This window comes from Corvus hawaiiensis, chromosome 2, assembly GCF_020740725.1.
Source record: "Corvus hawaiiensis isolate bCorHaw1 chromosome 2, bCorHaw1.pri.cur, whole genome shotgun sequence".
In the NCBI taxonomy this organism is placed as follows: domain Eukaryota; kingdom Metazoa; phylum Chordata; class Aves; order Passeriformes; family Corvidae; genus Corvus; species Corvus hawaiiensis.
Window position 1 is genome coordinate 59,050,401 of NC_063214.1, and position 13,930 is coordinate 59,064,330.

The 13,930-nt window shown below is 44.1% G+C and overlaps 1 protein-coding gene across 1 annotated transcript in view; it reads right to left on the reverse strand.

Annotated features, from left to right (window-relative positions):
* The window catches only part of RB1 (RB transcriptional corepressor 1), a 71,174-nt gene extending 61,402 nt beyond the window's left edge, over positions 1–9,772 (reverse strand). The window contains exons 1-2 of the mRNA XM_048295272.1: positions 9,669–9,772; positions 9,368–9,485 (exon numbers count right to left, since the gene is read on the reverse strand). Coding sequence (XP_048151229.1) covers positions 9,368–9,485; positions 9,669–9,757 — 207 coding nt within the window. The 5' untranslated portion in view covers positions 9,758–9,772. The remainder of the gene's footprint in view (positions 1–9,367; positions 9,486–9,668) is intronic.
* Between the last annotated feature and the right edge of the window lie 4,158 nt (positions 9,773–13,930).

Consider the following 13,930-nt stretch of genomic DNA (forward strand, 5'->3'; position numbering starts at 1 on the left):
CCATTTTCCTACCATACCTCTACATTTAAGGTCTGCCTTCTCCTACTTAGAAGGTATGAGTTATAACCAATCATCCTTCATCAAAAGAAGCCAACCCACAATGACAGACATGGCATCCACATGGAGCAGAATTCCTGATGATGGCTCACAAGCCACTCACTTGGAGCCAGACAGGCAACACTTAAGATTTCAACACCCTTCCACCAAAACAGCATCACAGTGGAAAACCTCTGGAGAACACTGATTTGCAGAAGCACAGAAAAAAAACCCCTTAAGCAGGTATAATCCAGACTTTGGAAACAAAGCTATTTTCAAGATAGAACAAGGTATGGGTGCAGCCCTGCAACACTCCAGAAACAGCAAACTTGTAGAACACTTTTCAGACATCCAGCATCCTTGTGAATAAAACTCCGACACCACCCAGGCCCACAGCAAAGGAGCAGGATCTGAGTGCACGTCTCGGCAGCTCTAGGTCGGACATGACATCTGTTGGAGGACAGAGGTGAAACGGAGCACCAGGAGCAAGTGAATGGAAACACTGAATTCCTGCTCTTCTATACTGCTTAGCTTTAGCTCACTCCCTAGGCCACTTTTTTATCCTTTCCCTGATCACTCCACCTAGCTGCCTCCTAGACAACACTGATGCAAGTTGCAGGGGCCTGTTAACTCTAGAAAATGCTCCCCAAAGGCAACAGGAGTAAGACCGCACCAGACCTAGCTCACTCCACCTTATGTGGTCTTCCAAATCTGTGCCAAAATCCTCTGCACCACTCATGTCTTTGCTTAGTCAGCACTAACCATGACCAATAACCTGCTGTGCCCATAAATGATACAATTTCACTCATATTGCCAACAATTTTTTTTTTTTTGGCAATTGTTCTGTGGTATTTTTACATCAGGGAAAACTGACTGGGGGCCTTCTCCAAAGAACAAAAAGTTTCACTGGCTTGTGCAACTGTTAAGAGTTATAGAACAGGCTTCAAGGAAAAAGTAATCAGCCACCCTCAACAACATAGTAACTGACAATTATTTTAGTCATTACTTTCTTCCTGCATTCCCCTTTGAGTGTTTCCACAAATCATGACTCCTTGCACAAGAGAAAATAATTTTGAAAAAAGCTATTAACAGACTGAGATGCATTTGTTGATACCTAAAGGGATGTAAAAAATGGTGAAGGTTAATGCTAGCTAGTGAACTACCAAGAAGAAGGATGACTACACACAGAATGAGCATACACCTGACCTTGTTTAATAAATAAGTTCCCTTCACTCCATGCTCCTGCAAACTCAGACAAGGACGTTGTCCTGTAAATACAACACCTTGTAGGGCAGGAAGACTGAGTGCTACCAAGTGGTGAAATTGTTCCTGGTTTGTTGCCTATCCAAACAAGCCTGGCTTTCCTGGGCAGCCCAGCTCAACTCTGGCAGCATGAATGCTAGAAGGCTGTAGCAATGGTTTACTCAATAGGAAAAAGGTCTGGTTTTGCAAGAATGACCTTTAAACTCCTTGTCCAATATAGTTTGGGATAACAATTCATTTGTTTCTACCACTAAACAAGAAGGCAGTCTCAGAGGCAGCCTAGCAATCCACGAGATCCAAACCATTACAGTGAGTCAAACTTCAGTATCAGGACTACTCCCACACCCATTGCTGATGGTACAGGATGCTTTGGACACCTTCTCCTCAACACAACATTTTGGATGACTCCTGGCCTAACAAGAAAAATTATACACAACCCAAGATAAATAGATTATGGGTTGGGCTTTTTTTCTAGTAGCAAAGGTGAGCAGCACCTGAGCATGCCTGCCTTACAACACAGCTGAAGGAAGGAGGAGAGAAAAACATGAAAGACCACTGGACTGGGACTATCCCACCAGCTACTGCTGGTTAAAACAACCAAAGACACAGGTAAACAGCAGTTTTCTCAGAAAATAAGGTATCTGCCATAGCCATGCATGAAGACTTGAGTGATTTTAATCCATAAATATTGTCATGGTTTAACCCCAGCTAGCAACTAGGTACCACACAGCTGCTTGTTCCCTTCCCATCCCTGCAGTGGGGAGGAGAATCAAAAACCAACTGTCATGGTTTGAGAAAAGAACAGTTTAATAACTGGAACACAATAAAATGCAACAATAGTAACAACAACATTAATAATAATTGCAAGGGAAATGAAAGATAGAGAGAAGCATAATACCCAATAGAAACAAGTGATGCTCAATACATTTGCTCACCACACACTGACCAATGCCCAGCCCATCCCTGAGCAGCAATCAGCAACTCCCAACAAAACTCCAAGAATTTATCTACTCGGCATGACACTCTGTGGAATACCCCCCTGGCCAGTTCAGGATGCCTGTCCTGGCCATGCTCCCTCCGGATCTTTGTCCACATGCCCACAGAGCACGGGAACCTAAAAAGTCCTTGACTTAGAGCAAGTAGTATTTAGCAACAGCTAAAACACCAGCGTTACCAACATTCTCATACTAAATCCAAAACTAATCCAGCACTATACCAGCTACTGGGAACAAAATCAGCTTTATTCCAGCTGAAACCAGAACAAATACAAACATCATGGGGTAGAAGGAGGGGAGAAGGGATAAGGAGATATCTTCCTGGCAAGTCACGCTCATAAGTACTCCCCTCTTCACACCCCTTCCCTCCTCAAGTTCACTTCTTTCCTACACGAGTGAGTTAAAGTTGCCTGCTGAACAAAAACATGGCAGCATCACTCCTGCCAACTATTTTGCTTTGTTCACAGCCAAAGCAGATGATTCATCTCAGATGGACTTGAATGCATGGGAATGAAATGAAGACAAATTTATAGCCAGAAATTAACTTCTGAGGGTTTTCTTCTTCACTAGTCTGACTCAAGATCTTTGTTGATACAGCATCACTACAGAAAATGGGCAAGACAACAGCTCAACATCTGCCCTTGGCTGTCCTTCAGTTTCAGTAAGATGACTTCCAGTGACCTTAATTCAACTGATAATGAAGCAAAGCCTACCTACCAATCACTAGCCCTAAGATTAATTAACACCTAGTAGTCTACATAGATTTCTTTCTCTTTTTCTCATCTTTTATTTAGGATTCCGAGGAACCAATACTATAGCTTTGGGCAATGTAGATCAGTTCTGTTGAATAAATAGAGTTTTCTGTAGGAAAAAATCTAAAACTCTTACAAAAGCTTTCAAAATATTTCTCATTCTGGACCTACCATTGCTTTTATTTGATCTGGCTTTTACCAGATTACTAGTTTACTTAAATCTAGTGAAAACAACCTGGGAGGAGTCATAAAATGGCTTAAAATGCTCATCCAGCACTAACTACTGTGAAACGGGATCCTTGCTTCTTTTCTTTCCAGATGTAGCTGCAAGGTGTTAAAGGCACTAACAGAAATAACTTCTGTTCTCTGCCTCAAGAGATTCTCCAGTGCTCAAGCAGTCCCAAGGAGGAAATGGCCACAGGAAGTCTCAGCTCCAGTATGCAGCTAGAGATGTTTACTCTTCTGCCAACACTGATAACGATTTTGATGACAGCCTACAAAAGTGATCCAGAAATAGAAACTTCAAATGATGCTGCATAAAAGAAGGTCAAGGGAAATGTACATGAGAAACATGCAAAGACAGATGGATACTTGAATCAAATGGGATATAGGATGTCTCACTGTGAATACCAAGCACCTGATCTTTGAACAGAAAGATGTGGAACCTGGCTTACTAAAATCTCAGTTACTACATTCCAATCAATACAGAGAACTAGCTTGACGGTACAAGAAACATTCATAGACATTAATTAGAGAGAGTCCAAAGGAGGCTATGGAGATGATCAGAGGGCTGGAGAGAGTTGGGGTTGTTCAGCCTGGAGCAGAGGAGGCTTCAGGGAGATCTTACAGCATCTTCCAGTACCTAAAGGGAGCTCTAAGAGAGCTGGAGAGGGACTTTTTACAAGGGCACGTAGAGATAGGACAAGGGGAGATGGCTTCAAACTGAAAGCGAGCAGGTTTAGATAAGGTATTAGGAAGAAATTCTTTTCCTTACTGTGAGGGTGGTGAGACACCAGCACAGGTTGCCCAGAGATGCTGTGGATGCCCCATCCCTGACAGTGTTCAAGACCAAGTTGGATGGGACCCTGAGCAACCTGGTCTAGTGGAAAGTGTCCCTGCCCATAGCAGGTGGTTGGAATGGGAAAACCTTTAAAGGTCCATTCCAACCCAAACCATTCTAACTTTACATGTTTATGATCACAGTGGGTGGAAGATGACTGCAGAATAGACTCAAGAAGCTCTCACAATAGAAAACTGTTCAGAATAAAAACCTGCAGGAAAAATATCCCAGGGGAAGAAAAAAAATCTGATAGTGACCAATTTACCCCCTGTCTACATATAAGAAGTTCTGTGTAAAGACAATTAGATCCTCCATTTTTCAGCAATACCAGTTTTAAATTTTCTATTGAACATTGTCTGGGATGGAAGATTATTATTAGTTCTCAATGGATGAGATCAAATTCAAATATAATACCAGCTAAAAGTAATGAAGTAAACGGAAAGTTTTGAAGTGGTGAAAATAGTTCATCTGATATGCAAAGTTCCTATTATACTTCTGCATGTAGCAAGACTGGAAGGGTCATCAATCTTTCCCCAAGATAGGCAGAAGATGTGTAAAAAAAGAAACTATACCAGTTGCCTGAGCTTTTAAAGTGCAAGGGCACATACAAGCAATGCATCTGCTGCTAAGATACTGAATATCATCAGCAAGAGGCCGTGGCAATGATTTGTTTGTTTTGGGACTTTCAGTAGCTCTTTGTTTTTTAATGACAGAGGATCCTAAAATATCTGTAATTTTGCTCATCCATCCAAAGCTTCAATGTATGCATGTTCAGATCAGCTGCAGTTCTATAAATTAGAGACAAAGTCTAGACAGAAAATACTTTATTACCTCATATGTGTTTCATGCTTTTGCCAAAAGCAAGAGGCCTCTCTGTCTTTTAACATGAGGATGAGATGGCTTACCAATGTTATCCTTTTAGTAAGAAACCACAACTAAAAGGACTTGATTTAATTTAAATGTGAACTTTTAGGGACTGGGGACACTTGGCCTGCTGAACATGAGCACTTTGGTCTATACAGACCAACCTTCCATATTTAAGTCGTCATTACTTCATTCCTCAACTTAAGCTACAGTTTACCTTGTACGTTTTCTTCACTAAGCAGTTCAACTCCTGCTCAAATCAAGTGCTCTCCAACATCTGCATACCAGTGTAAGTCACCAGTTGGAGAGAATTTCAGGATGTAAGATAAGTAATTAGAAACTAGAAAAACCACCTAAAACATCTTCAGATGCTAGAGATTTCTGAGGGAAAAGAAAAGGCAGCAATAATACATTCTCATGGGGTAGAGAGTTGGCTGGTACAGAATTTTACACCACAGGCTTGAATTGTAACAGAAACAAGTAGTACAGTACTTGGGGGAAAAAATACAAGGGCAAAGAAAGCTACACTAGGAAAAACTAACTATGCAGACTACAGATCTTTCACCATGACAGTTTTTTAATAGCAGGTTAGACAAATACTTGATAGAAATGGTTCAGGAATTCCTGAGTCTGAACAGCTGAGCTGCAGCAGGATAACAGTGAGCCACGTCTCCCTAACAGGGCTATGAACAGCCAACAAAAAATGGAGCTCCAAACCCATGCACCACATACTATGGACAACTAAGCTGATGAGCTTGAAGCATACCAGACCCTGTGCCTTAAGGTCCTTGGCAGACTCCAATTTCTATCAATTTCTTAAACCACTTCAGTTTTCTTTGGAGAAGTTTGGTTCCAATTTAGTCACCATGTCATCTGTTCCTCACACAGGTTCTTTCCAATATATTCAGCAACAATTCGCTCAAGCTTTTTTTCCTGCTTGTATCACCCCATATTCTCCTTCAGATTCTCATGTTGTTGTTCTCTACCAAAACAAACAGTATCAGAACATAACAAATGCCCTGAGCTTTTTCATAGCAGTATTAGTATGGCTTCCTGGACTACTTCTAATATCTCTTACACCAACAATCACATGCTGCTCACCAAAGAACATGAGTAATTCCACTAAATCTATTCACTCCATCTAGAATTTACAGGCACTATTGGTTCATAATACAGATTTCAGGAGAGCTACAAAAAATTAAGAGTACAAGAGAAGCAAGCACCAGAGTCAACTGTTAAGCGAAAACCAATCAGTGTGTAAGAGTGTTGAAATTAAGACAATAAAACTACAACACTAAAACATTCTGTTTACCTAGGCAGCTTGGTTTGGTAAAGAAGAAAAATGACAGAGAGGAAAAAAACATTTGTATGACACTAATGCAAAAGCTCTCTTCACAGTAAGCTTGCGTGGGAATTCACCAGATATCAAAAGAATTTAAAAAGAAAACCTTTTCCTGATCACACATCAGACACCTTCCTTCAGCCCATACACCACGAGGACTGGCTCAGTACAACATCTCTGGAACCACAGTTTGGGGTTCTGTCTAAGAGATTTTGAGTTACCATTTTATTGTAGAAGAGTGACATTAAACTCTAGCTGTCACAGAGGAAATCTTTAATGTTCTCCCACTACGAAGGGAAACACCACCATATTTAACAGATGGCTTTAGTGCTTTTTAACAGCCCCTCTCTGAAGATCCAGTTTTTACAACTACAGGTCAGCCACATTTTCCAGAAAAACTGTGTTACCATCTCTCTCTTGTCACCCTTCTCCTCCTCCACACCTCTCAAAGAGGTTCAGCTGTTTCAAGGACTCAAGGCCCAGCTGCAGTAGGGTGCAGCTGTATATCCTTGACTCACATGCTGCGGAAACAGATAACTTGAGAGCACTGCAAGGAAAGCTACAGTGCACAGAAAGAACGTGCAAGATAAGAAAGCTGACATTTCAGAGAGAAGTATCATCACTAGTAGCTCAAATGCTCAAAAGAAAACATACCAGTGTGGAAAGGTGACATCCTGAAGGAAAAAAAGCAGTGGCTTCAGTGGGCATTTGCTTTAATTCCATGGAGCAGCAGATAAGTTCTCCCCTCCTGGCTGATGCCTGCCTAGCCAGTAAAGTGTCTCACTGAAGCACAGGCACATTTAGGCTGATAGGTCACTACATTCTAGAAATGTTTTTGAATGTGCCTGCCAAAAATAATTGCTTTACACTTTTAGGCCACATGTACCTGGCTTGCAGAGTCTCTGTACATGCACCCTAAGTGACTCCAAAAGGACAGTACTACAAGATGTTTTCACTTCAAGTCACTAAATATTCATTGAGCAAGGATACAGCAGATGATCAGACTACATCCAAACCCACATTTGAACCCTGAACATCTGCCAGTTACCACAGTACCTAAAGTCTGGGCCACACTGCTTCCTAGTTAGCACTATGAGTGCCCTTCACATCCTCAGAGATTTGGCAGGCACAATTCTAATATCAACCACAAAGAACAAGGCCAGTGAGCCAAGAAAGGTAAGGTTTCAGGTCTTCGTATTTTGTAAGTAGCTTGAGAGGGGGATTCTTAGATGCTACCTCTATTTCCATCAGTGGCCTGATGATTTAAAGCTTCCTCAAGTCAAACCAACTACACTGTTAAACAGAAATGTTCTGGTAAGTATTTGTCTCAACTGGTGGCCTGGTGTTTCCCTTTTTGCTTCAGAACAGAAAGCTACTAGACAGCTTCTGTTCCAGTTCAGAACTGAACAGGTTAGTACTGAATCTCACTGAATAAAACATATGCAGCTGGTGCTTGCAGGACAAACCCTGGGACAGCCCCTCCACCACAATGCCTTCACCAGAGGGCAGAAAAAGAGCAGCCTCCTCCTGAATCCCTGCAACTTGAACTAGAGAGTCACCCTGAGAAACCAAGCTCACCATGATAACAGATTGATTTGGGAAAAGAAGCAGCAATTAACCAGGCTGTAATTCACTTGACTTCAGAGTCAGGTGAAGCCTGCCCTCAGCTAGAAGTAGCAACTCCAATACCTTCCAGGTCCCCATGGAGGCACACACTTGCCAGCTTACTTATTTCAACACCCTGCAAATACAGCTGTAAGTTTGAGGAAAGGGTCTTGGATTGAAACACAGTACAATGTGGATTTTTTTTCCTGTTAATTGAAAGGCTCTCAGCAATCAGTTTTAATAGCAAGACAACAGATATTAGCTATATATAATAATGAAGGTTTGGTTCTGAATAGGTAAAGGAGGCAATCCTCCAATGCCAAAAGGTTTCAAACACTGTGTATCTTACCTGGCCACTGCTAAGTAACGATCAATGAAAACAAAACTTTACCTGTAAATGAAATTTGCAGGATTATACTGAAACCTGCCTTGTTTTTTTTCAGTCAAGGGAACTGAGTAGTCCTGTTTTCATTCATATAAGAGAACTCAACTATGCTTTTAGGGAAATGGTTCCCATGAACGTCCATGACCAAAAATTGTATCTGTTACTGAAAGAGCTGTGCAGTCTCCTTCCCATGCTATTATAACACTGTGATGTGAATGCATCAAGAGCTGGTATATCCACACTGCAGCTTAAAAAACACAGATAACAAACTATTAGTAGTGACAGCATAGATGTGGTAAGTCAGCTCAAGTTGCAGAAGGCTAAGCAGAAGTCACAACATGTACAACAATGCAACTCCACACAGTGGGAATAATACCCCAGCTAAGTATTACAGAACTACAGCTGGACTCTGTAACAAAGCTTCTGCCATGACTTAGTTCTGTTCTCTTGAGTCAGCTTGTTGACACAGCAGTCATACTGAGGAGAAGGAAAAAGTAAAAATCAAGAAAGGGCCTAACATTTTATTAATCTGTTTACACATGCCCAATGACTAACTTTGAACGGAAATGCCTCAATGATAAGCACACGTTAACATTATGCCATAGAAAAGAAAAGTTTAACATACAGACATTCTTGTCTCTGCAATAGTGTTGTCTGTACCTTTTTCATGGCCTCGTAAAAGAGGCAGAGGGAAAAAATACACAGAAACACAGAATGAGACAACCTGTATAAAGCTGACTACGACATATGTGAAACTACTTGCACTTCGAAGAATTAGCTGATCGCATGGTGCTGTTTTCTACTGTCACTTGTTAGTAATCTAAAAGGATTCCTGAGCACGTACCTTTATCGCAAAACATTAACAAAAAGGGGCAATCTACAGAAGCCAGTTTACAGAGACGTGAGCATGGCAACATCCCACTTCAGTCTACTTTCACTTCGAAAAGCTAAGTCACAGTATGTGAGCTTTGGCTGTGGGACCCTCGGCGGCCGCTGCCGCAAAGTTACAGCTCAATACAGGACAGCCACTACTGCGGAGCGATGCTACGAGCAGTAGCTACTCACTAGAGCTCCATCCGCTGCCGACAAGCTCTCGTACGTCTTCCACGCTTTCTCCCTCACGCTGTCCGACACCTTCAGCGCATCACAGAGCACGACAAAGTCCGCTTCGCCGACCTCGAGCCTAGGAAAAGCATCACACATCGCCAGCGGGGACACGGGACCGCGAGGCGACCAGGGAACCCACGCCACCCGCTGCCGGAGCCGCCCCGCGGTGACACCGCCCCACAGCCCGGACCCCCGGGCGCGGAGAGCCCCGGGGCGGCCGGCCCGCCCCCAGCCCGCTCCCGGCCCGGGCGGCGCTTACCGGGGGGCGGCGGGCGGCGCGGAGCCGCCGTCGGGGCTGTGGCGCTGGGTCCTGGCGGCGCCCGCCCTGCGCGGGGGCTTGGGCGGCATGGCGGGAGCGGCTGCCGGGAGCGCCCGCCGCGGGCGGCACTGACCAGGGGCCGCCGGCTCCCGCTCCCGGCCCCCGCCCGCCGCCCGAACCGCGGGAAAACGGCGTCACCGCCACCGCTCCGTCACTTCCGCGCCGGCGGCCGCGCCCCCGCCCCGCCTGTCGGCCGCGGACACGGGGCGGGACCGAGCGGCAGCGGCGGCGCGGCCGCGCATAGCGGGCACCGCGGCCCGGCCTCAGAGAGCCGCCCGGCCCTCGGCCGCCGCACGGACGGCAGCCCATCCGTGCCGTGCGTGACACTTCAGGTACTCAAGCCCCGGCAGCCGATACAGCTTTTCCGTGAGGTGGGCAGAAACGCAGAGCTCTGTATAAGGATAACTGTGCAGGTGGAGAGCAGGGCAGGAATTGCAGATCCTTTAGGACCGCTGGTTCAATCAGACCAAGTGCTGGGTCCTGCACTTCGGCCACATCAACCCCTGCAGCGCTACAGGCTGGGGGAGGAGTGGCTGGAAAGTGGCCCATGGGAAAAGGACCTGGGAGTGCTGGTCAACAGCAGCTGAACGTGAGCCCGAGTGTGCCCAGGTGGCCAATGGCATCCTGGCCTGTATCAGCAATAAGTGTGGCCAGCAGGACCAGGGCAAGGATTGTCCCCTTGTGTCAGCACTGGTGGAGTTACATCTCAAGTCCTGTGTCCAGTTCCTCACTACAAGAAAGTCCAAAGAAGGGCAGCGGAGCTCAGAAGGGCCTGGAGCACAAGTCCTGTGAGGAGCGGCTGAGGGAGCTGGGGGTGTTTAACCTGGGAAAAGGAGGCTTGGGACACCTTACTGCTCTCTACAACTACCTAAGCAAAGGCTGTAGTGAGACTGCTGTAAAAATTCTGGATTTAAGAAAACCCCCCAAAAAATCATCATGAGCATTAATATGTTATACAATTAAAATTCACTAGTATCTTTGCATTTGTACATTTTAGTAATTTGTTCAGGCTTTTCCTTTATATTCATTAACTTAAAACAGGAGAAAAGTGTCTGGCTTTCTGCTTTATGATTAGAATTAAACCAATTACAGAAAAGTGAATACAGAACAAATCAAAGTATGTAAACTCCAAATTAAATGTTTGAGTTGTAGACTGTAGTGGGATTTAGACATTCCTTATTATGATTCTAGTAAAACTGCGGCAGTAACTTTACCCTGCTTCTAAGCACATTTAAATACTTCTTGTATTCAGATGATACCAGATGCTGTGGAAGGTTTCGAGTTTAGGACAGTCTATCATCTACAGTTGAACCACAGACAAGTAGAGAGACCTACCAGCTTGGAAAAGTAAGCTAAACCCCTAAACCACAGCTGAGTCCATTGCCTTCTCCTCACAAATGGATTTAAGAGCACGAAAGAATTTAAAACAAGAGCAAAGCATTTCAGAAAACTTGGTCATAGCCAGTGGAGACCATGCCAGCTGTCTTCAAGAAGGAAACACACCCTCCTGGGTGGCTTCCCTCGCAGCTGCCTTGACATGCTGTTAGAGCCAGGCCCTGGATTGTCCAGATGGCAGGCAAAGAATTTGTTTCGTGGCCCTCTGTGCTCTGCTCCCTTTAAAGAGTTCACAAACCAGCTTCAGTGTAAATACTAAGTTTTTTAAATTGTTAGTGCACCAAGCACCTTCTCAAGTCAAATTTTATGCACTTTTTCATCAAGCAAGGCTCTTAGGGCTCCCCTTCATAAACAGGTAAAACCAAAATATAATCTCAGCATGCTTCAGGTTACAGCTGGAGGGAGACGAAGGGAGGTAGCAGATGAATCAAGCAACAATAACCTTTAATCATCCATCCCGAAGCCTTGGCTATAGTAACTACATCTAAACTGCAGTAAGAAGAGTTAACATGTATGTATGTACTTCCAAAGAAAGGCACATCCTTGTGTAAAACCATATTTAAATTGCTGCACTTTTTTCCCCTTCTCCTTTTTAGAAGTACTGATTTGAATGTTTTAATCCTGTATAAATGAAGCCTTTAGACTTTTCAAATAAATTACAAAGGAAAGAAAAAATCAGCTCCTACTGGGGAAAAAAAAAAGAAACAAAGGAAACACTGCAAGGTCAAATAAAGTATTAATGATAATTTTCACATCTGACCTGACAAAATCTTTATTCTAAACATCTTGCTACAACTGCTTTTAGAGTATAGGTCATAGACATATGGGAAACATTGTCCAGTCAGGCAGTCCTGACTCATTGTTTCCAGCTGCTACACAACCTTAGGTAATTTTATTATCCTAATTTTTTCACTTAAAACTGTTGCTATAGTTTCATGGTAATTGCCGGTGGGAATAAAAGCCATGATTTCAATTATAGTAAAATCAGTTTTCCTGAAGTTGCATGACTGAAATGTATGCATTTAAAAATCCACTAAGTTGGGAGCTTCTGGATATTAGTCCGAATACTAATTATTGGCAGAATTTTTGCTTGAATAAAGCCCCTGGGCTGTAAAACTCACAGATTATAAAGATGTCTGCCTGAATCACACCCATTTTCCTGCATGTAACAGGCAGAATTAACCAGTGAGGGGGCATAGCCTCTCCTGCCAGCCTTTTCTGTGCATTCACATTCCTTGCAGAGTGTAGTGGCCCCCAGCCCCCTGCCATCAGTGTCACCTGGAGCCCAGCTGTCCCTCTCAAGCCCCAGCACAAGTGCTAATGGGAGCAAGGAGGTGACAAACCTGCAGGCCAACTTTTCGCCAGCTGCTGCCCTACAGGCCCCAGGCCTTAAGAAGAACCTTGCTGGAGAAACACCTGGCGCAGCAGACAGACCCAAGTGACAGTCTGGCTGCAGGAGTGCCTCAGGGACACTCAGGCCATGGCTCGAACAGGCCCTTTCCACGCCACAGCATCACCTCCCCTGGTAATGCTGTGATTGCACTGGCATCAGCTCTGCCTTTGAACCTGGAAAGGGTTTACTGGGGTGATGGTGTGAAGGTGACTGGTTGTGCCCCTTGGTGGTGGTGAGCCTGACCTCTGTGTTGTTGTTTCCTACAGAAATACACAGCTTGAAATACGAAGAATAAAAACCATTTTTGTGAGGTAGTATTTTTACAGTGATGTAAAAGCCATAGGGACCATAACAAACCTCAACCCATTTCTCTTTAAGCCAAGAGGTATTTGTCAGATGTTGCCTCTTCTAACAGCTCAAAGCCTCTCTCTATACATAGACATTATTAATAAAAATAATATTTTTCACTCCACAGTTATACACATCTGTGGCTCGCTCTTCTCAGAGCACTACACAGGGCACTGCTGGACTCTCAGTACTGCAGTGATGAGTTTAAGGCAGGAATCTCTATCAATAAAGCATTTGACCAAACTGCCAGTGGGATCTGAAAGGACACCATGACTTGTCACTGAACGGGGAAATGGCTGCACGTAAATTATGCCTATGTGCAGAACCTCAACCTTTCATAGATACTTCTAGTTCTCTTGCTTGGACATCAGAGAGGTTTTGCATTGATGAAAGTTTTTAGACTTGAGTGTCACTTTTTTCTCCTTTTGCTCAGATAGTTGTATTTATTTATAGAAGAATCATAACTACTTCCACATTTCTTGTTCTCTGTGAGAATGGCTGTCAGAGCTGTGTCTGATCTGCACTAGTGCTGAGAACCAGGGCACTCAAAAATAAAATCTCTGACTGATTCAATTTATCAGATTAAGCCCTAGTGACAGTGCAATTACATCAGAAAAAAATCATCATTCCCGGTATAGCTTTCCTTGCTTACGAAGGCTTCTGGACATCAGTATAAATCATGCCCTTGCATGCACAGCTGCATCACACCCTGTGCTTTGTCACACAGGTACCACCCTGTGTCCCTGGCAGGCAAGGCACTTCAAACCCTGGGTACATTCTGCCCCACGAGGGTGCAGGGCATTCTGCATCCCCTCTGCAGGGCAGTTCATTTCAGCTGGTACTGCCAGCTGGTAATGAAATAAAGATCAGCCAGCAAACCACAGCCCTCTTGTTGCTTGCAATTAGACAGCCACATCAATGACCCCTTCCTTCCTGTCCTTCTCAGTCCCAAGTTCTTCCTCTTACCACATGAGAAAATGCGCTCTGGCACAGGCAACACCCTGTCCTGCTGCTGGCCATCTCCCCAGCAAGGATGTTTCCCATGTCTCCACTTCCAGGATTTCCT